This window comes from Rana temporaria, chromosome 3 (assembly GCF_905171775.1).
Source record: "Rana temporaria chromosome 3, aRanTem1.1, whole genome shotgun sequence".
NCBI classification, from domain to species: Eukaryota; Metazoa; Chordata; class Amphibia; order Anura; family Ranidae; genus Rana; species Rana temporaria.
Window position 1 is genome coordinate 348,775,560 of NC_053491.1, and position 23,895 is coordinate 348,799,454.

At 43.6% G+C, this 23,895-nt stretch overlaps 1 protein-coding gene across 1 annotated transcript in view; it reads right to left on the minus strand.

The window, feature by feature from the left end:
• Positions 1-23,895, minus strand: part of VWF (von Willebrand factor) — a 234,591-nt gene that overhangs the window by 61,565 nt on the left and 149,131 nt on the right. Inside the window, exons 38-40 of the mRNA XM_040345153.1 lie at positions 12,734-12,939; positions 921-1,023; positions 758-832 (exon numbers count right to left, since the gene is read on the minus strand). Of these exons, the coding sequence (XP_040201087.1) occupies positions 758-832; positions 921-1,023; positions 12,734-12,939 (384 nt within the window). The remainder of the gene's footprint in view (positions 1-757; positions 833-920; positions 1,024-12,733; positions 12,940-23,895) is intronic.

The following is a 23,895-nucleotide window of genomic DNA, read 5'->3' on the forward strand; positions in this document are numbered from 1 at the left end:
AATACTCGGGACAGCTCGGCTGATCTCGGAAACCCTTGGAAAGGCTCGGAAACGCTCTGGAACTAAGTATTTCCGAGTGTTTCTGAGTAATTCCAAATGGCTCTGAACCGGCGCCCCCCCCCCCGCACCTGTGGCCAAATGCAGTACCGTACACCCCATTAGCTTGAATTCTGCTCATTTTGCGAGACAACACTCGCAAACCGAGTCAGAATTATTTTCAAAAAGTTGCTTGTCTTTCAAAACGCTTGTTAACCGTGTTACTTGTAAACCAAGGTTCCACTGTATAGAGAAATTAAAAAATATTTGACAGGTACCAGAGCTCCCTTTTTAGTAGTTTATCTATTTGCCTTGGGTTCAGTTTTGAAGAATTTGCTAGAAGGGCCCGACGTAGATAGTTACACCCTTGAATGGACCGTGGCTATGGAACGCTCTTCCCAACAAACATCCTCATGGAAGAAAATCATCGGGCCTTCAGGAAAAAACGTAAGACCCACCTCTTCTGAAGGATCAGTACGACACTGGATAGAATAAGCGCCTTGAGGCGATTTAGTTTGCATTTGTAGCGCTATACAAGTTACTCACTCGTTCAATGAGTCCCATGCTAGCGCCTGTACATGGTTTTGTGACAACACAGAGGGGTCCTAAATGCAACACAAACTACATCTGACATAACAACCAGCCTTCTGACCAGAGACGGAAAACCAAAAATACACCCAGCACGTCTGGCATTGAAAGGGTTTAATAACAAAGTACCCACCGCACTCATATTCCGGGCAGCATTGATCGGAAGTCTTCTTCAGCTTTGGAATTTCACAAGGGCCACAAGTGATTGCTGAAATAAAATGAGACATTAATAGGCTGTTAGCACTTCATCACTTAACCAGGAGTTCTGAGAAACAGATATGTATTGGCTGGATTACGTTCGACGGTTGGGCACGGCTTGGGTGAGCAGTTAATCATCCTGTTATCCAGACAAATGCAGATAGTGCATGGTTGAGAGTTGGGAATCCAGCGTTCCAGATGCTAAATAGAAGATATTAACAATTAATTAGCTGCAAGAGAGATAATATCATTGCTAATGTATACATGAGTAACTTCCTAATGTATACTCTTACAGAAATTGCCTGTCAACCAATCTCTAATTAAAAGAAGAAAAAAAAAAACGTTGTTTAATATTCAGTTGTTTTAAACAGCTGCTAAAGCTGAACTTCCCGTCAGCTTTTTATTAAATCCGCAACCAAGAATGAATATGAAATTGCAGCTTACCAATTCTTACATGTGGTGGATGCATTCATCTGCTTTGCTTAGGCTTATTCCCTTTATTTCTTTACTTGGTGATCTGGCCAGTAAGTCTGTTATTTTTCAACTTTTTTTAATAGACCAAGCTGTTAGAGGGTTAGCACAAACCATTGTTCACTGACAGGGGTGCCTACGATGATCTGCTTTTATTTATTTTTGTAAAACTGTTGGCTGTTAGCTAGATTCAGGTAGGAGAGCCTAGCGTTAGTCAGGCGTAGCGTATCGCATATACGCTACGCCGCCGTAAGTTAGAGAGGCAAGTGCTGTATTCACAAAGCAATTGCGTCCTAAGTTATGGCGGCGTAGCGTAAATGTGCTGGCCTAAGCGCGCCTAATTCAAATTGTGAAGAGGTGGGCGTGTTTTATGCTAATGAATCGTGACCCGTTGTGATTGACGTTTTTTACGAACGGCGCATGCGCCATCCGTGGACATATGCCAGTGCGCATGCTCTAAATTACGCCACAAAGACTTATTGGTTTCGACGTGAATGTAAATGACGCCCAGCCCCATTCACGGACGACTTATGCAAACTACATAAAAATTTCAAAATTCGACGCGGGACCGACCTCCATACTTATCATTGGCTGGGCCAGCTTTTTGTTGGACTAACTTTATGCCGGAAACGCCTAACGTAAACGGCGTATCTTTACTGCGACGGGCAAGCGTACGTTCGTGAATAGGCGTATCTCGCTGATTTACGCATTCTAGGCATAAATCAGCGTACACGCCCCTAGCGGCCGGCCTAAATAGACAGCTAAGATACGACGGCGCCCGCTGTCGTATCTTAGCTAGATTTAAGTGTATCTCAATTTGAGAATACACTTAAATTTAGAACGGCGCAGATTCAGAGTTACAACGGCGTATCTACTGATACGCCGGCGTAAACCTCTCTGAATCTGGCTAATTAACTGCTTATAAAGTGCTTATAAAGTGTTAGGTAATTGAAGGTAATTTGCTAATCAAATCCATCTAAATCTGCGAGTCTAAAGCTCCGCACGCACACGACCATTTTTTATGTCATGGAAAAAAACAACTTTTTTCTCGACGTGATTCTTGTCAAGCCTGCCTTGCATACACACTATAGTGAAAAAAAAAATGCTAGCGCAAAGCGTAGTGACGTACAACACGTACGACAGCACTATAAAGGGGAAGGTCCATTCGATTGGTGCCACCCTTTGGGCTGATTATGCACATTTATCTTCTCATAACTTGCTTCTAAGCATGTGCGTTTTTTTCTCTGTCGTTAAAGCCTACACCCAACCGTTTTTCATGACGTGAAAAACGACGACATGAAAAACGACGAGAAAAAATAGAGCATGTTCTAAAGTTTTAATGGCTATTTTTCACATCGAGAAAAATGCACGATCGTTTTTAATGACCAATTTAAAAAATTGCATTTTTCTCGTCATGAAAAACGATCGTGTGTACGCGGCATAACACTACCCTCTCCTCAGACTGATAATGCTTCTGTCCAAAGGTGTTTGCTTTACTGCATCCAAAATCCAAACACTCTAAGACAGAAAGTCTGTTGCTGGCAGGATCACCATGTGAAATAAAGGGGGTTAAAGCCAAAAAAAAACGTATGCGGCCACGACATTTAAGGATTGGTAGGCTGTAATATATTACATTGTTGAGTTTAATACTGCTTGGCATTTTGTGGCTTCATCTCTGGGTAAGAGAAAAAGCTTCTGTAGTCTAGGGCAGTGGTTTCCAAACTACTGCCCTTTGCTTGCCTTTGTCTGGCCCTATTCCTTCCAATGACGGCAACGATGGGACATTGTTCCTCCCACTGACACCAACTATGGGGCACTATTCCTCTCGCTGACACCAGCGATGAGACACTATGCCTCTCACGGACACCAACATTGGGGCGCTATTCCTCCCACTTTCTGTAATAAAAGTTTTGGACGATATTTGATGATTCCCAGTGTGCTGGCAAATATGTGCATTGTTTCATGACAAGCAGGTAGTTGCTACATCACCCGCTACTGATGATGTCCAAGAACGTGTGCAATGGGAATATGGACAATACTGTTCTTCCCATTGACACCAACAAAAGGGGCACTATTCCTCCCATTAACACCAACGATGGGGCACCAATAATTTCCCTAATACCAAAAATAAGGCATTATTTACTCCCACTGATGCCAGGACATTTTCTACTCCAATTGGCCACAGCCCAACCCCCCTCATGTCTGAATCACTAAAAAACTGGCCCTTTGTTTAGAAAGTTTGGCGACCCCTTGTCTAGGGGATAAGAAATAGACAGAAACCTTATTCTTCGCTTCTTTGGGCTTTCTTTCAAAAGCTGTACCGCATCACATTTGTGCGACCACCCCCTTGATGACATAATCAGGTACAATCTAGGACCAGTGGTCCTGCATTGTTTGTCAGGCTGTTGAGGGCTCACCCACATTGCAGGAATGGAGAAGAGCACTGGCTGTCAGAGAAGAGAGGCATAAGGCTAAGTTCTCACTGTTGCTTTCCTTGCGTTCCACATTTACGTGGGTACAGAAGCCTTTTTATTTGAATAGACTGCTGTACCTGCTGGAAATACAGGGGAAAGTTCCTGCACCCTTTCCTAAAATGCAACCACACATGGTTTCATACACCCAAAAATGTGCTGCATGTGTAGGGGTGCCATTAACAATTAATGGCACCCCGCGTGTCTACATAAAAGCAGCCCGTTTTGTCTTGCAGGTGCAGGACTGCGTGTGATTTACACTCCCACACCCGCAACAGTGTGAACCTAGATACGTATTTATGCCTACTCCTTACCCCCTGGACTAAGTAAACATTTAGCCCTTAGTACCCAGAGGACCAGCCAAAAATGCTTATATTCAAGTTAGGTTTTTAATGAACACAAGTTCGGAGGTATGTAATCTGAGCTCAGAGGTCAGTAGTATGTAATCTGAATGCAGAGGTCAGGAGTATCTAATGTAGAGTTTTGTAAAAGTAATTGATTGGTGTGTGGCTCGACCAGTGACGTCATCGTGCCTGCCAAGTGATGCTGGTGAGGCACTGTTACTTTATGTTACATGCTGATTTTTTATCTACATCTGTAAGTACCTTTCATTTTTAATAAAAGTTAACATAGTGTTATGTGTATGCTGTCCGGCCTGACATGCGGACCTATGGAGTGACCAAGGGGGTAATCCACAAAGATCCGGCGTAACTTAATTTTTCCCATTTAAGTTACACTGCCTTAAAATTTCTACCTAAGTGCCCGATCCACAAAGCACTTACCTAGAAATTTTTGGCTGTGTAACTTAAATTCAGCCGGCGCAAGGCGTTCCTCTTTTCATGGGGGCGATTCCCATTTAAATTAGGCGCGCTCCCGCGCCGGCCGTACTGCGCATGCTCGTGACGTCATTTTCCCGACGTGCATAGCGCGAAATTACGTTACGCCGAGCTTTGTGGATCGCGACGGGTCAATAAAGTTGCGTCGGGAAAAAAAAAAGATACGGCAAAAAAAAAAAAATTCAAAACAAAAAAAAAATCGCGTCGCTGGACAGAAGGGTCTGCTTTTACAAGGTGTAAACAGTTTACACTTTGTAAAAGCAGCCCTAATTTTGCGTTTGCAAACTAAAACTTACGGAGAAAAAATGAAGCTGAAAAGCTTTGTGGATCTCCGTAAGTGCTAATTTGCATACCCGAGGCGGCATTTCGACACGAAATGCCCCCAGCGGCGGATGCGGTACTGCATCCTAAGATCCGGCAGTGTAAGTCCCTTACACATGTCGGATCTTCTGCCTAACTATGGAAAACTGATTCTGTGGATCAGTTCCATAGTTAGAAACAGGGATACGACGGCGTAACAGCAGTTACGCCGGCGTATCCCTTTTGAGGATCTGGCCCCAAGTTTTTTTAAGATGGCGGTTTGCTGAAGGCATTGCCGGTTATCTGGAGGCTTGTTACCAACATGCTTACTTGATCTCTATTATAGGGATCAATTTTTATCTGGTAAGAGGTCATTGTTTCCTGTGGTGTTTGGTCATCTCTTCAATATAAGCACAAGGTGTTTGGTCATCTCTTCAATATATTCACTAGATTGGTGAATGGCTAATTGCTCTATTTCATTTGAACTGACTAAAGCCTCGTACACACAATCGGATTTTGCAACGGGAATTGTGTGTTGACAGCCTGTTGGCGGAAAATCTGACCATTTGTACGCTCCATCGGACAATTGTTGTCGGATTTTCCATGGACAAATGTTAGATGGCAGGCTTTAAAAATTTTCGTGGACAACGGTCTGTTGTCAGATTTTTTGATCGTGTGTACACAAGTCCATCGGACAAAAGTCCAAAGTATAAACACGCATGCTCGGAAGCAATGCTCACCAAACACAACATTAGCAGAAGGTGCCCAAAGGGTGGCGCTAAAGAGCTGAAAAACCACTTAGTAAGTAACTACGTTCATGTTTGTTGGCCGACATTTGTGTGCCGTTTGTATGCAAAACAAGTTCCTGGCCAACGCTCTTCGGACAAAAATCTGAGGATTTGTCTGCGGAAAATCCGATTGTGTATACGAGGCTTAAGTTTGTTCTTCATGCATGAATTTCACATCATTGGACTGTTATATATATTTTTTCTCACATATATAAATATTTTTTATCTATGGAAACACTTCTTACAGAGAATAGTATGAAACATTGACTTAAACATTTTAATCAAAGAATCGGAAACTGCATCATATTTCCATATTTTTCAACACATGTATAAGCATAGAAATTGCATTACATAGAGCCAAAAGACAGACGTAATTGAGCCAGATAATCAGAATCATGTAAGAAGAGAAACATTCTAACATAATATTCAACTTGGAGCTTGACGTAGATTGAGCTGGGGTAATTACCGCACAAGATCATATCGTTAGTTACCAGATATAGCAAGGCAGCTTTCGTGGACTAAGTAGGGGGAAAAAGGATAGAACAAAGTAAAGAGAGGAAAAAAAGGGGGGTGTGGTTTGTAGTAGGGGAGGAAGTAAGGGGGAAGGAGGGTCGCTCTTTGGGGATGTCTGCAGATCCGATTCCTCAGGTACATTTGCACAAAACTGGGTGCTTAAAGGGGTTGTAAAGGTAAATGTTTTTTCACCTTAATGCATCCTACTTAAGCCCCATACACACGATCAGACTTCAAACAAACTTTTCTGTGGATTTTTGTCCGAATGGCGTTGGCTGCAAACTTGGTATGCATACACACAACAGGACTTTTTCAGCAAACTTTCCCAAAATCACATGTTTTTTCTGCTCTTTACTGCCACCCTTTGGTCAACTTCTGCTATTGTTGGTTGATTTTAACATTGGTTCTGAGCATGGGTATTTGTACTTCGGACTAAAGTCCGATGGATTTCTGTACACACGGCAGGACTTTGCACCGTAGGACTTTTGTTGCCGAAAAGTTTGTCTGTTTGCAGAGGGAACTTTTGTCCGATGAAAACCAAAAAAGTTTGTCCGATGGAGCGTACACGTGGTCGGATTTTTTTGAAAACCTGCTCATTTTGAAGTTTGTTGTCAAAAAGTCTGAAGCCTCATACACACGACCGAGGAACTCGACGGGCGAAACACATAGTTTTCCTCATCGAGTTCCTTGTTAGGCTGTCGAGAAACTCGACATGGCAAGTTTCTCCATTCCCATCGAGGAAAAAGAAGACATGCTCTCTTTTTGGCTTCACGGGATCCTCGACAGTTTCCTCGTCGAAAAATGTACACACGACCGGTTTCCTCTGCAAAAAAAAATCCCAGCAAGTTTCTTGCTGGTTTTTGCCGAGAAACTCGGTTGTGTGTACGAGGCCTCATCGTGTGTATGGGGCTTTAGAATCAACTCCAGACTTTTTACCTGCTTAATTGATGAAGAAATAACGAAGGAGTAGCCCACACCTGCCCATGAAACAGCTTTTAAATCAATTGTCCAATTACTTTTAGGCCCCGTACACACGTCCGAGGAACTCGACGTGCCAAACACATCGAGTTCCTCGTCGAGTTCAGTGTGGAAGCCGCGGAGGAACTCGGCGGGCCGACTTTTGCCATTGAACAACGAGGAAATAGAGAACATGTTCTCTATTTCCTCGCCGAGGTCCTCGTCGGCTTCCTCGGCCGAAAGTGTACACACGGCCGGGTTTCTCGGCAGAATTCAGCTCTGAACCGAGTTTCTGGCTGAATTCTGCCGAGAAACTCGGTCGTGTGTATGGGGCCATAGTCCCTTGAACAGGGAGGGATGCTATGGGTGTGACTGGACAAGTCCCTTCGGACAAAAATCGAAGGGAAATTTTGTTTGATGTCCGATCGTGTGTACAAGGCTTTAGGAGCTGTAAGTCCTAAACCCTTCTTCCGATGATTTGGATGTACATACCTTCAAATTAAACTTATGATTGTGCACTTTCAGTCCATATCCATTATAAAACTATAGCTTGAACATGGTTAAGCGTGAACTCCTGCGCTGTCTGAAAGGTGGGGGAGGGGGAGGGGCGAACTGGAAACTAAAAAATACTGCTGCAAATATATGAAAGTCTACCTCAATAGACTAAAGTGAAGTAAATGTGTCAAGTGAAATACTTGCGCTGTAAAATATGTGGGGGACAAATAATGAAATAGGGTAGAGTACTACACAGTGACTAGTGAAGATAATACTGTGTAACATAAAAATAACAATGAATCACAAAACAACGGTTCTCAATAAAAGTCCAGTGCTCTGAAAAAAGTCCAAATCCGGCACAGTTCTGCCGTGTATGGGTGTGTTTCATCAAAAGTCAGTCTCCAACAGTGCAAGTGTTGTATAAATAATAATACACAAAATACACACTTTTAAGGAAAAACACACGGAAGGTAGTTCTAGAGAAAGTATATATAAGACCCTTGAATCCGGAGTGTGAGTGGGATAGAGTAGTTGAGCCAACACCAAGATTACATATATACACCTCTGGTGTGCCCAGCTGCTCACCTCAAGTTGATCGCAATATCTCCAGATCAACCTGGTCTGGATGTTTATGGTCCACAAGTAGAGAAATCTCCGTCCAATGTGTCATATGAAAAAGCAAAAGTAAAAAGACAACAAAAAGCTGATGGTGAAATAACGTCACAACGGGGGCTGTTAATTGGGGTCTTGACGGGTGGGAGTGCACTCACATGTAGGTGAGAGATCTCAGGCTCATCTCCACGAGTACCGAACTCGTAGGTCCCTCTATATTCCCTCTATTTTCTCCCCCACTAGGTCTTGGAGGTCGTGGGCTAACTGTTTGGTCTCTCCAAGGGTTCAGCGTGTGTGGAGATGTCTCAGCTGTTATGGGCTAAAGGTGACTCCTATTCCTTTTTCAATGCCTAAGATGCAGCGCTCGCATGGCATGATGATGGAGAAGAGGTGAAAAAGAAATATCCATAGTGTAACCCAGTCAGCGGTACAAACAGTTTTATTAAAAACAGATTAAAAACTCACATAAAAAGTTCAGGAACTCAGCAACAATCCCACGAGTGGCGAACTCGTATGCCTGTTCGTCGGATGCTGGGGTGTATCCTGCCTGCCAATCCCGACGCGTATCGTCACGGTCACGTGACTTCATCAGGGGAAGTCACGTGACCGTGACGATACGCGTCGGGATTGGCAGGCAGGATACACCCCAGCATCCGACGAACAGGCATACGAGTTCGCCACTCGTGGGATTGTTGCTGAGTTCCTGAACTTTTTATGTGAGTTTTTAATCTGTTTTTAATAAAACTGTTTGTACCGCTGACTGGGTTACACTATGGATATTTCTTTTTCACCTCTTCTCCATCATCATGCCATGCGAGCGCTGCATCTTAGGCATTGAAAAAGGAATAGGAGTCACCTTTAGCCCATAACAGCTGAGACATCTCCACACACGCTGAACCCTTGGAGAGACCAAACAGTTAGCCCACGACCTCCAAGACCTAGTGGGGGAGAAAATAGAGGGAATATAGAGGGACCTACGAGTTCGGTACTCGTGGAGATGAGCCTGAGATCTCTCACCTACATGTGAGTGCACTCCCACCCGTCAAGACCCCAATTAACAGCCCCCGTTGTGACGTTATTTCACCATCAGCTTTTTGTTGTCTTTTTACTTTTGCTTTTTCATATGACACATTGGACGGAGATTTCTCTACTTGTGGACCATAAACATCCAGACCAGGTTGATCTGGAGATATTGCGATCAACTTGAGGTGAGCAGCTGGGCACACCAGAGGTGTATATATGTAATCTTGGTGTTGGCTCAACTACTCTATCCCACTCACACTCCGGATTCAAGGGTCTTATATATACTTTCTCTAGAACTACCTTCCGTGTGTTTTTCCTTAAAAGTGTGTATTTTGTGTATTATTATTTATACAACACTTGCACTGTTGGAGACTGACTTTTGATGAAACACACCCATACACGGCAGAACTGTGCCGGATTTGGACTTTTTTCAGAGCACTGGACTTTTATTGAGAACCGTTGTTTTGTGATTCATTGTTATTTTTATGTTACACAGTATTATCTTCACTAGTCACTGTGTAGTACTCTACCCTATTTCATTATTTGTCCCCCACATATTTTATAGCTTGAACATGTTTTGGTAAATACCTGAAAAAATCGTGCATGTGTCTAAATGTATATGGACCTTGCTGTATTTCAAGCATTTTGTTCTTTTAACTTTGATGATTATGGCTTTAGGCTAGTGAAAACCCAAAATTCAACATCTCAGCAAATTAGAATATTACATAAATAATAAAAAAGGATTTTTAATACAGAAATGCTGGCTTACTGAAAAGTATGTCCATGTACAGTATAGTATGCACTCAATACTTGGTCAGGGCTCCTTTTGCATGAAATACTGCATCAATGTGGTGTGGCATGGAGTGCCTGTGGCACTGCTGATGTGTTATGGAAGCCCAGGTTGCTTTGATAGTAGCCTTCAGCTTGTATGCATTGTTGGGTCTGGTGTCTCTCATCTTCCTCTTGACAATACCCCACAGATTCTCTATGGGACTTGGGTTAGGCGAGTTAGCTGGCCAATCAAGCACAGTAATACCTTGATCACTAAACAAGGTATTGGTACTTTTGGGAGTGTGGGCAGGTGCCAAGTCTTGCTGTAAAATGAAATCAGCATCTCCATAAAGCTGTTCAGCAGAGGGAAGCACAATGTACTTTCGAATTTCGTGTTAAAGGGCTGCGCTGACTTTGGACTTGATAAAACACAGTGGACCATCACCAGCAGATGACATGGCTCCCCAAATCATCACTGAATGTGAAAACTTCACACTGGACCTCATGGAACTTGGATTATGTGCCTCTCCATTCTTCCTCCAGACTCTGGGACTTTGATTTCCAAATAAAATGCAAAATGTACTTTCATCCCAAAAGAACACTTTGGACCATTTTCTCCTCAGCCCAGGTAAGACACTTCTGATGTTGCCTCTGGTTCAGGAGTGGCTTGACACAAGGAATGTGACAGTTGAGCCCATTTTCTGAATACGTCTGTGTGTGGTGGCTCTTGAAGCACTGACACCAGCCGTAGTCCACTCCTTGTGAATCTCCCCCAAATTCTTAAATGGCCTTTGCTTCACAATCCTCTCAAGGCTGCGGTTATCCCTATTGCTTGTGCAACTTTTTCTACCACACCTTTTCCTTCCACTTAACCTTCCATTAATATGCTTGGATACAGCACTCTGTAAACAACCAGCTTTTATAGCAATGACCTTTTGTGACTTACACTCCTTGTGGAGGGTGTCAATGACTGTCTTCTGGACAACTCAAGTCAGCAGTCTTCCCCATGATTGTGTAACCTTCTGAACCAGACTGAGAGGTGACGTCACAGGCTGGATTCCCCACGGGTATCGGCACCCCCCCCCCCCCCCGAAAGGTGCCAAATGTGTCACCGGAAGGGGGGGAGGGATCCAAAAAGCGGAGGTTCACTTTTTGTGTGAACCTCCGCTTAAACGATTTAGGAAACATTTACAGGGGTTTCGAGTTAATTAGCTGATTAGTGTGACACCATGAGTCTACAATAATTCACAACTTTTTCACAATATTCAAATTTTCTGAGATACTGAATTTTGAGTTTTTACTAGCTGTAAGCCATAATCATCAAATTAAAATAAAGAAATGTTTGAAATATATCACTCTATGTGTACTGAATCTATATAATATATGAGTTTCACTTTTTGAATTGAATTACTGAAATAAATTAACTTTTTGATGGTATTCTAATTATTTGAGATGCACCTGTATTTTACTGTGGTTTTCGGTTGTTTGTGTTGATGTATACTTATTATGTGTAGTAATTGATTGATAATAGCTGCACAGATTTGGTAATGCCATGTTATTAAAGGGGTTGTAAAGGTAAATGTTTTTTCACCTTAATGCATCCTATGCATTAAGGTGAATAAACAGCCGACAGTACTGTCCCGCCCCCCCCCCCCCCAATCCTCCGTTTTACTTACCTGACCCCTCGAAAGTCCCGCGCTCGTCCCCGTCATCCTCCTCACTTCTCAGCCTAGTCGTTGATTGGCTGCACTCGATGGATTGAAAGCAGCGCAGCCATTGGATGGCGCTGCTGTCAATCACATCCAATGACGCGGCGCGCTGGGGGGCGGGGCCGAGTGATAAGTCGGCGGCTATGGCCGCCGCTGTATCACAGGAGGCGCGCCTGCAAGAGTTTTCCACCAATGCGAGCTTGCTCCCATGAAGGTGGAAAGCTCTTGCAGGGGGAGCTGAGACAGCCGCCAAGGGACCCCAGAAGACTAGGTTCGGGGGCACTCTGTGCAAAACGAGCTGCACAGTGGAGGTAAGTATAACATGTTTGTTATTTTAAAAAAAAATGTTTATCTTTACTCATCCTTTAACCCCTTCAGCCCTCACCACTTCAAGATTGATCCAAGCAGCTCCATAATTTTTCTTTATCCTTGCCAGGAGGGCAGAATGTCCTCTATTGCATATCTGCTACACACAAGAAATCCTTTCTCCCTTGGCTTGTAATTGTCTCAGATGAGCTTGCATAAGTATAGACACATAGGGGTTGATGTACTAAAGGCAAATAGACTGTGCACTTTGCAAAGTACAGTTGCGCTCTGCAAGTGCAGTTTCTCCAGAGTTTAGTAAAGAGCAGAAATTCTGCTGATTTTCCTCGTCCAATTATGTGCAAGCAAAAATGCTGTTTTTTTTTTTTTCTTGCACATGATTAGTTATTCTTTGCAAAGTGAAGCTTCACCTCATTTACTAAGCTCTGGAGCAACTGCAACTGCAAAGTGCACAGTCTATTTGCCTTATGTGAATCAACCCGATACTGACCCACAGAGCTTCTTATAGAAGAACTACACTAAGCATTTTCTGCATATAAGCTCAACACATAGTATAATCCTTGATTAGTTTCTGAAAAAACAACAACCTTTTTGGTTTAGATTGGAACTTTTCTTTAAATGTGACAAGTATCTTGACATACCTCATGTTGAGTTCCATCAATATCAACACACTGGGTGCAGGCACTTTCCGAGACACATTTTCCATGTAACGTTACTTTTTCTTCTGGGCAAAAGCAGCCTTCTGTTGGGTGGTCAGAGCAGTCTGTTGCATTGTGGATGCTTGTGCAGTCCCTGTCACATCCTACGCGGCAGTGGTTGTACACCATGGTACTTGGACAGTTCATGGCTGAAACATAAAGAAGGGTTTTTTTTGTTTTTTTTTGTGTATTTGTGTGGATATACTAGACATTTGAACCACGGGGCAAAAAAAAGTATAAATAGTGTACATCAGGGGCAAGCCACCCTGGAGAGGTGATGATCTACCTGAACAACATGAAAGCTATCATAGATCACCAGGGTCCAGCATGCTTTTTTTTGAAGAGATAGTCCAAGCAAGCACCCATTAAAAGCAAGGAAGATTTGAGGAGTTCAGGGGCCAGTAGTAGGTAACACATAGTTCAGAGGGTAGTAGTATGTCTGCACTCAGATTACATACTATGTACTATATGTAATGCAGAGTGTAAGGCCCCGTACACACCATAGAATCCATCCGCTGAAAAATCTCAGCGGATCGGTTTCAGCGGATAGATTCTATGGTGTGTACATTCCTGCGGATATTTATCCGCGGGAATTTCACGGTTCCAGCAGATAAAAATTTGTAGACATGTCTACAAATCTATCCGCTTGAATCGATCCCAACGGATTGATCCGCTGGTCTGTACAGACTCACCGGATCAATCCGTCCGAAGGGATCCCCCCGCATGCGTCGTAATGATTCGACGCATGCGTGGAATTCCTTATATGACAGCGTCACGCTCGTCGCCGCGTCATCATCGCGGCGACGGCGCGACACGTCATCGCGAGGGGATTTCGGCGCGGATTTCGATCCTATGGTGAGTACACTCCATCGGATCCAAATCCGCTGAAATCCTCGAGAGGATTTATCTGCGGAAACGGTCCGCTGGACCGTATCCGCGGATAAATCCTCTCGTGTGTACTAGGCCGAAGGGTCAAGTAAGTATTGCGGCATTCACTGGCCAGTAGTATGTAATACACAGTGCAGGGTTTACCAGTAACTAACAGGTAAACCCTAGGGGCCAGATTCAGATACAATGGCGTATCTTTAGTTGGGCGTAGCGTATCCTATTTACGCTACGCCGCAGCAAATTAGACAGGCAAGTGCAGTATTCACAAAGCACTTGCTCCGTAAGTTGCGGCGGTGTAGCGTAAACTTACGCCGCTCGTATCTTGGCAACAGTGAGGCGTATTTGATTCTATGAATCAGTCGCAAAGATACAACGGCGCACATTCGGACTTACGACGCCGTACGTGGAGATACGCCGTCGTAAGTCTTTTGTGAATCTGGGCCTAGGTCAGGAGTGTGCAACGCAACTTATATTGTGTAACGCACTGTGCAGGGGTTAGAAGTAAGTAATGTAAAGTTAAGAAGTCAGTACTGTGTAACAGAGTGCAGGGGTCAGAAATATGTGTTGTACAGTGCAGAGGTCAGTATTATATAGGCTGCATTGACACCTGAGCGTTTTCAGCTCGTAAAAAAAAAACTCTTAAAACACCCAACAAGCAAAATCCTATTAATTTCAATGGCACCTGTTCACATCTGAGCGTTTTGTCACCTGAAGCAAAACGCCTGAAGCTCAAAAAAAGTACATGAGCTTCTTTTTGGGCAGAATACAGTTTTTCTGCTTTTTTTTACATTGGTGACCTTCTGACCTGTACAAAATCGCAGCAACAACGAGGCAAACATGTGGTAAAAATTGTGTCAAAATTGTGGTAAAAACACGCAACTTTCTGCTTGAAAACTAAGGGCCAGATTCACGTAGCCCGGGCGCAGTGTAACGTAACCGATTTAGGTTACACCGCCGCAAATTTTCTGTCTAAGTGCCCGATCCACAAAGCACTTACCTCGAAATTTGTGGCGGTGTATCCTAAATCCGTCCGGCGCAAGGTGGGCCAATTCAAATGGGGCGGGTACCATTTAAATTAGGCGCGCTCCCGTGCCGGACGTACTGCGCATGCTCCCGACGCAAATTTCCCGACATGCTTTGCTCGAAATTACGGCGCACCGACGTTTTGTGAATCGCGGCGTGAAAAAAAGACTTGCGCCGGGAAAAAAAATAAAATTTTTTAAAAATTCAAAAGCGACGTGGGAAAGACGGGTATACTTTTACATGGTGTAGTAATTTTACACTTTGTAAAAGGTGCCCTATCTTTGCGACGGCAAACTAACACTTGCGGCGACGTAACGACGGGAAAAAGTTTCGTGGATCGCCGTAACTGCTAATTTGCATACCCGACGCTGGTTTACGACGCAAACTCCCCCCAGCGGCAGCCGCGGTACTGCATCCTAAGATCCAACAGTGTAAAACTATTACACCTGTCGGATCTTAGGGATATCTATGCGTAACTGATTCTATGAATCAGTCGCATAGATAGAAACAGGGATACGACGGCATATCAGCAGATACGACGGCGTATCCCTTTTGTGAATCTGGCCCTAAATGCTCAGGTGCGAATGCAGCTACACACTAATCAACCCCATACAAGAAATAACATCCCCTTTTACTCAGTAGTTTTGTATTTAGGTTTTGTGCTGCCCTAGGCCTGACTAAACTCGTGCACCCCCTAATTTAAACCCTTTGCACTGTTTATGATATTCAGAGTGCATGCAGCTGATGACATCATCGGTGCATGAATTCTATAAAGTCAAGCTTACAGTGTCGGACCTTCAGAGACCGTGGCGGAAACGGGGCTCCCGCGCGCGTCATCGTGTCCTATACAACTGTATGGCTGAAGTCGCATTAAACAGACATCGCATGTGATCGCACCTACACAATATTTGTGTAGCCTGGAGTTATGTTTTAAATCTGCTCGCATTAACATTTTCCTCTAGAGGAGAATTAATACAATATTTTGCAATCACATGCAGTTCATTATAATTACACAGATTTTGATCAATGCGTGTCATGCACATATCATGTATTCCTTAATGTGCAAAAAAAAAAAGAAACTTAAAAAATAAAAAAAATACATGTGTGTTTTATTTGAACTTTAAACAGAAAAGACTAATTTGGTATGTAGTTCATTATGGAGAAAAAAAAATACATTTAATTCATATAAATATAAAATCATGTTTCTCTTTGATAATTTGATATTCTATTTTTAAATATTTACAGTTGCTTTAACTGGATGACATCGATGTATCTTTGAAACTTTGCTGGGATTGCGTACTTGAAGTGACGTACAGAAGATGAGGACCATATTTAGGCTTTGTGTGATCCTGGATACACAAAAGCTGAATTCTATATGTCTCTAATGCTCTGTACACACGATCGGTTCGTCTGATGAAAACGGACCAATGGATTTTTTCTTCAGATATCCGATGAAGCTGACTTTCATCAGTCTTGCCTACACACCATCGGTTAAAAATCCGATCATGTCCAACGCGGTGACGTAAAACACAACGACGTGCTGAGAAAAATGAAGTTCAATGCTTCCGAGCATGCGTCGACTTGATTCTGCGCATGCATGGATTTTTGACCGATGGATTTCCCCACAGACAATCGTTTTTTTTCTATCGGTTTTTTAACCATAAGAACAATTTAAAACAGGTTCTATTTTTTTTCACCGATGGGAAAAAAACTGATGAGGCCCACACACGATCGGTTCGTCTGATGAAAACAGTCCATCGGTCCGTTTTCATCAGATGAAACGATCGTGTGTACAGGGCATAAGACTAGGAGAATTTTGCACCTTCCTTATGTTTCCATGATTAAGTGCCGGTTCACACTTGTGCGAGTTGATACAGAATGCGATGCATTAAACACAAACTAGACTCGCATGTAATCCAAAAAGTAATTGTTTTCCATGATGGTGGTTCACATCTATGCTTCGCGATTTCTCTCCAAATGCGATGCAATGGAAAAAAAAGGGTCTTGTACGAGTTTAGAGCGTTTGCGAATTTAGGGCCAGATTCACAGAAGAGATACGACGGCGTTTCTCTGAAATGCCGTCGTATCTCTCAGAGTATCGATGCGACCGATTCATAGAATCAGTTACGCATAGATAGCCCTTAGATCCGACAGGTTTAATTGTCTTACACCGTCGGATCTTAGGATGCAGTACCTCGGCCGCCGCTGGGTGGAGTTCGCGTCGTATTCCAGCATCGGGTATGCAAATGAGGTTTTACGGCGATCCACGACGGTTTTTCGCGTTCGTTACGTCGTTGCTAGTATAGTTTCCCGTCGCAAAGTTAGTCATCGTTTTACCTGCCCTAACTTTACACAGCCCATGTTAAAGTATGGCCGTCGTTCCTGCGTCGAATTTAAAAAAAAAAATTTCTTGCGTAAGACGTCCGGGAATACGAAAGTACGCTACGCACGTCGCCGTTCGAAAAAATTACGTCACTTCGCTCAAAGCACGGCGGGAATTTCAAAACGGAGCATGCACAGTAGGTCCGGGGCGGGAGCGCGCCTAATTTAAATGGCACGCGCCCCTTTGAATTACGCGGGCTTACGCCGGAGGCCGCCGGCGAAAGTTTTCACGCAAGTGCTTGGTGAATCAGGCACTTGCGATGAAAACTTGCGGCGGTGTAACGTATATACGATACGTTATGCCGCCGCGATTCTACATGAATCTGGCCTACAGTCTCCATAGACATCAATGTAAATCGTTCTGGAATCGCATTTGATGGTTCACATATGTGCGAATTCCACCACACTATTCTCCACAAACCCTGGAAGTTAACACCCTTTTTTTTTTTTACATTATGATTCCATTGGCTAGAACATAAATGACAGCTATGTCCCACTCCTGAAATTTGCATTCAAATCGCGGTAAAAACGTGGTAAATTCGCAGTAAATTCACACCTCAGAATGGACTGAAAAAACAGAACAAATTCACAGTGCAGCAGTGTGAACCGGCACTTAAAGCATATCTAAACCCTTAAACAAAAATTTAATATTTTCTGGCTTATCAGTTTTTATTTTTTTTAAGGCATTTTTTTATTTACTGTACCGTGGTAATTATGTGAATAACACAATTTTCTGTCCCTGGGCAACACTGTTCACTTTTCCACTGTATCTATGGAGGGAGCCATGATTGTCACCCAGGCTGCACTTCAAACATATCTTCCTCACCTCATCTTCTTTACCTTGAGGGTAGGAGGATCAGTTAAAGGCAGGGGCGGACTGACCATTCGGTCATTCGGGCAGTTCCCGAGGGCCCCGGTGGTGGGAGGGCCCGGGCTGGCTCAGTCTGCCCCTGGATGTGCCCACAGTTTATTATGTAAGATTAGCTAAGTTTGTGCACCGCAGAGGTAGTGAGTGATGTCAACCCTGCCTGCAGATGATGAGGCTGTATGAGAGGACTAGATGCTGGCCAGGATTACAGAGCGATCATGGAGCCATGAGGATTATTGCAGTGACAGGCGCTCTGGCCACCTATCCTCCTAGGGAATTCAGCAGAGGGGCGGGGCCACAGTATACATCCATGCCGCGGGGGAAAGCCAGTGAGAGAGCTGGAGGCTGGAGAGGGAAGACACAGTGCAGTCATCATGTCGGAGACAGTCACCTGACCTGCCTTGTTGTCTGGAGCAGCAGGTTAGTGTCTGTGATCATCAGCCAGGCTAAGTGTTCCTTCCTTCCCAGTGCCCATCTACCAGGAGCTATTCCATGACACACGGATATCTGTACACTGAGTGTCCAAGTGTACAGATATATCAGTGTTGTATACAAGGAAAAGCTCTCAATATACAGATATCAGTGACAGGGAAAACAATCAGTGTATAGATGTCAGTGTAACACATAAGGAATAGCACTTGGTGTATAACTGACATCTATACACTGAGTGTTTTCCCTGACACTGATATCTGTATATTGAGAGCTATTCCTTGTATACAACACTGATATATCTGTACACTTGGACAAAAAGAACCATCAGTGGGAAGAATGTTCCTTACATTAGTGGTCAGCAGAAAGAATGTTCCTTACATTGGTGGTCAGCAGAAAGAATGTTCCTTACATTAGTGGTCAGCAGAAAGAATGTTCCTTACATTGGTGGTCAGCAGAAAGAATGTTCCTTGCATTGGTGGTCACCAGAAAGAATATTCCTTGCATTGGTGGTCACCAGAAAGAATATTCCTTGCATTGGTGGTCACCAGAAAGAATATTCCTTGCATTGGTGGTCTGTGCGAATAATGTTCCCTACATTGGTGGTCCCCAGAAAGAATGTTCCTTACATTGGTGGTCACCAGAAAAAATTGTTCCTTGCATTGGTGGTCTGTGCAAATAATGTTCGTTACATTGGTGGTCACCAGAAATAATGTTTCTTACATTGGTGGTCACCAGAAAGAATGTTTCTTACATAGGTGGTCAGCAGAAAGAATGTTTCTTACATTGGTGGTCAGCAGAAAGAATGTTCCTTGCATTGGGGGTCACCAGAAAAAATTGTTCCTTGCATTGGTGGTCTGTGCGAATAATGTTCCTTACATTGGGGGTCAGCAGAAAGAATGTTCCTTACATTGGTGGTCTGTGCGAATAATGTTCCTTGCATTGGTGGTCACCAGAAAGAATTTTCCTTGCATTGGTGGTCACCAGAAGAATGTTCCTTGCATTGGGGGTCAGTGGGAAGAATGTCCCTCAAGGTAACCCCTGGGAGAGCGCTTCTCCTAGGGGGTTATCTGATTGGGGGAGGAGCCGTGAGAACCACGCGGGGACCCCAGAAGACCAGGTTCAGGGCCATTCTGTGCAAAACGAACTGAACAGTGGAGGTAAGTATGACATGTTTGTTATTTTTTTTTAAAAAAAGAGAGCCTTTACAATCACTTTCATTTTGGAAATGTATCGTTGTTGCACTTTCTTTAATATAAGTTTATTTTTATTTATATTCTATAATTACCATTTTATTTTGAACATAGTGTAGAGAAATTCTGTGACGAACGCATGTAGTGTGGGCAGTACAATATGATTTGTGTGGGTGTGGCTTGAGTACGGGTGGGAACACATGGTCGGGGACAGGGGGCCCCAGGATCTCCTATTGCCCGGGGGCCCCATGAGTTGTCAGTCCGCCCCTGGTTAAAGGAGAAGTGCTGCCAAAGTTCGTTTTGCTGTACTTCTATGGATCACAGGAGTGCAGTTCGTTTTGCACTCCTGTGACCCGGTTTAAACAGAGAACGGGCTGAAGTCTGCTCTCTGCTGACATCACAGAAGTCGGTACAAGGTCCACATGATCACATACACAAAGTCAGGATCCACCAGGTGCCTAGACTGACACCCGGCTCAGGCTCTCAGCGACCCACTGAGAGCCTGAGCCGGCCGCCCCTCGCCTCCCCTCCACGACCCAGCGCTCCAATGAGCGAGGAGGGAGCAAAGCAAAGACTGACAGTCTGAGGTTCTCTGCTCACAGAGCTCTGAGAACTGAGCGACTGTATTAAAATCAACAATAACACAGAGACAGGGAATTACATTGTAACTACCGTATGTATTTCTACCAGGAGGAATATTATATTAGGCAGGTATTTTTATTTTATTTTTGTTTCATAAATTTTGAAGGTATTAAACATAACACACACTACCACCTAGTGGCAGAACCACTAATCACATTAATATATATGAGAATGGTTGTTGCATTTATGTCTGTATAAATTCAGAATTAGTTCAGCACGCAGGAAATGAGAAGAACGCTGCATTTCTGATAAGAAGAAAGGGTATTTTCTGTACTTGGAGCAAACTTTTTTACTTGAAAATAGAAAACTGATGCAGCCACCACATCTAAGGGCTGGTAAGCTGAAATATATAATATATTTTTGCTCCTGGGTTTACACTCAAAACCTAGCTGCACTGTAGGGAATACACTTCCCTGATTTTTTTTAATCTATCTATCTATCTATAGATAGATAGATAGATAGATAGATAGATAGATAGATAGATAGATAGATCTAGATATAGATATATTATTTTTTATAGGACTAAGACCTTTTGAAAGTTGTTGTGTATTATATTTTATATATATATATATATATATATATATATATATGCAGAGCATATTCCGATTTTGGACTTTTAGATACTTATAACCTATACAGATATTTTTTTTCCACTGGGGTGATTCACATTAGGCTGAGATACAAGCGGTGACACAGCCATGCTATCTTACTCAGGGGTGTCCTGTAATGAGAAGGCTTACTGTATATTGTCCTAGTGCAGACAGATGGCATCAGGTGTTATTATCTTATCAGTCATGTAGAGCTCACACTTCTAAAAGGGTAAAAAAGGGAAACCCCATTTAATATGGGTGATTCCACCTAAAACATGCTGAGACTGAATGTGTTTTAAAAAGAATGCTGGATATTAGCTGTGTCATATGAGGCAATGGAAAATCCAGAAGATACTGTACAGTATTAAAGAATCTCTGCTTCTCTATACTAAACTACTGTCTTTTTTTCTTTTTTAAATACTTTATTTTTTTTTTTAAAACACATCCCAGTCAAAAGAATTGAAGTTCAACTCTGGCCAGGGATCCCGCTACCCACAAACAACAATACCCCCCCCCCCCCAGCTAATTGATGCAGAAATAAAAAAAACTAAACTAAACTTGACTGAATATCATTTTTACTTGCCTAAATGTGTGGTTACCTGGGACCTTCTCTGGGTGTCTGCATTACTGCCTGGTGGTATGGACCATTTTCATTGGCTGTATGTATATCAGACTTTACAGGCCCATAACGTAAAACTAAAGTCTCACATTTTTTTTGTTTAAAAATAACAAATATATTATACGTAACTGCTCTGTGAAGTGTTTTTGCACAGAGCAGTACAGATCCTCTTCTTCTCCGGTCTCTCTTTGGCGCTCCTGGCCCCTCCCTCCTGTTGAGTGCCTCCACAGCAAGCAGCTTGATTTGGGGGCACCGGAGCCAAGCTACAGCTCCGTAGCTCTGTGTGTCCATTCAGACACTGAGCTACGGCCTGCCACCTCTCTCTCCTCATTGGTTCACTGACTTTGATTGACAGCAGCGGAGCCAATAGTACTTCATTGCTGTCTCAGCCAATGAGGAGGGAGAGCCTCAGACAGCCGAGTCTCTCGTGCAACATTGCTGGATAGAGATGGGGCTCAAAGGTAAGTATTAGGGGGGTTGAGGGTGGCTGCTGCACACAGAAGGCTTTCCATCTTAATGCATAGAATGCATTAAGATAACAAACCTTCTGCCTTTACAACCACTTTAAAACTTCAGCAGTGGTAGCATGATGTTACAACAATAGGTGGTAAAGGGATGGGAAGGGGATTTATGGTAGAGATGAAAGGGGGGTTTGCAGAGGAGGACAATAAAGGAAAATAGCGACAATGATGTGTGCAGGTATAGGAAAGTGAGATGTTTTAAAAAAAAAAAAACAAAGCTTGGCAATCCAAAATAACTTATAATGAGAACATTAATAACAGTTTACCTTTACTACGGAATAGCGATGAGCCCAATGTTCCAGTCGAACACCATTAAAGGGGTTGTAAAGGTACAATTCTTTTTTCCTAAATAGCTTCCTTTACCTTAGTGCAGTCCTCCTTCACTTACCTCATCCTTTCACTTTTCTTTTAAATGTCCTTATTTCTTCTGAGAAATCCTCACTTCCTGTTCTTCTGTCTGTAACTACACACAGTAATGCAAGGCTTTCTCCCTGGTGTGGAGTGTCGTGCTCGCCCCCTCCCTTGAACTACAGGAGAGTCAGGACGCTCTCTACGTTGCAGATAGAGAGAGGAGCTGTGTGTTAGTGGGTGTCCTGACTCTCCTGTAGTCCAAGGGAGGGGGTGAGCACGACACTCCACACCAGGGAGAAAGCCTTGCATTACTGTGTGGAGTTACAGACAGAATAACAGGAAGTGGGGATTTCTCAGAAGAAATAAGGACAGTTAAAAGCAAAATCGAAGGATGAGGTAAGTGAAGGAGGACTGCACTAAGGTAAAGGAAGCTATTTAGGAAAAAAAATTGTACCTTTACAACCCCTTTAAAGTCTATGGGACAAGAACATGAAAAACCCCAGTCCATTACCAGGCCCTTTGGGTCTGGTATGAATATTAAGGGGAACCCAGCACCAAAATTTAAAAAAAAATGTGTGAGGGTCCCCCTAAAATCCATACCCAGCCCTTTCGGTCTGGTATGGATATTAAGGGGAACCCTGTGCCAAATTAAAAAAAATAGCGTAGGGTTCCCCCCAAAATCCATACCAGGCCCTTCAGGTCTGGTATGGATTTTAAGGGAAACCCTGCGCCAGAATAAAAAAAATGGCTTAGGGGTCCCCCCCAACATCCATACTAGACCCTTATCCAAGCATGCAACCTGGCAGGCTGCAGAAAAAGAGGGGGGACAAGAGAGCGCCCCCCTCCTGAACCCTACCAGGCCACATGCCCTCAACATGGGAAGAATGCTTTGAGGTTGCCCCCAAAGCACCTCGTCCCCATGTTGATGGGGACAAGGGCCTCATCCCCACAACCCTTTCCCGGTGGTTGTCGGGGTCTGCGGGCAGGGGGCTTATCGCAATCTGGAAGCCCCTTTAACAAGGGGACCCCCAGATCCCAGCCCCCCCCCATGTGAATGGGTTTAGGGTAAAATATGTAGACAATTTAGGACAAGTCTTTTATTTTAAAAAAACAATTGTCCCACGATGTCTATCTATCCTCGATAACGCTGACGAACCCCCCAAAAAAACGCAACAACTCCTCCTCCATGGCTCCCGCTGACTGAATCTTCTTCGCGATGACAGCTGTTATATAGCTGAGGGCATGGCAACTCAGTGACTTAAATGGGTGACCCACCCCCTTCTGACATCATGTGTCATCGCCAAAAAGATTCAGGCGGAGTTGTTGGATTTTGATTGTTCGGTCCGTTTACGCTGTGATCGAGAAAGGATAGACATTGCTGGACAGTTTTTTTTTAAAAACATTTCTAAATGTTGACACTTTTTTGGGTGAATGAGTAGGGGTACGACCCCAAATCCATTTACATAGGGGGGCAGGATCTGGGGGGGAAGGGTGGTGGGGATGAGGCCTTTTTCCCCATCAACATAGTAACACTAGTTTACTAGTGTAGCTACGCAGATTTGGCCATCCTTGCTGCTGATCCCTGACACCAGAGCGCCT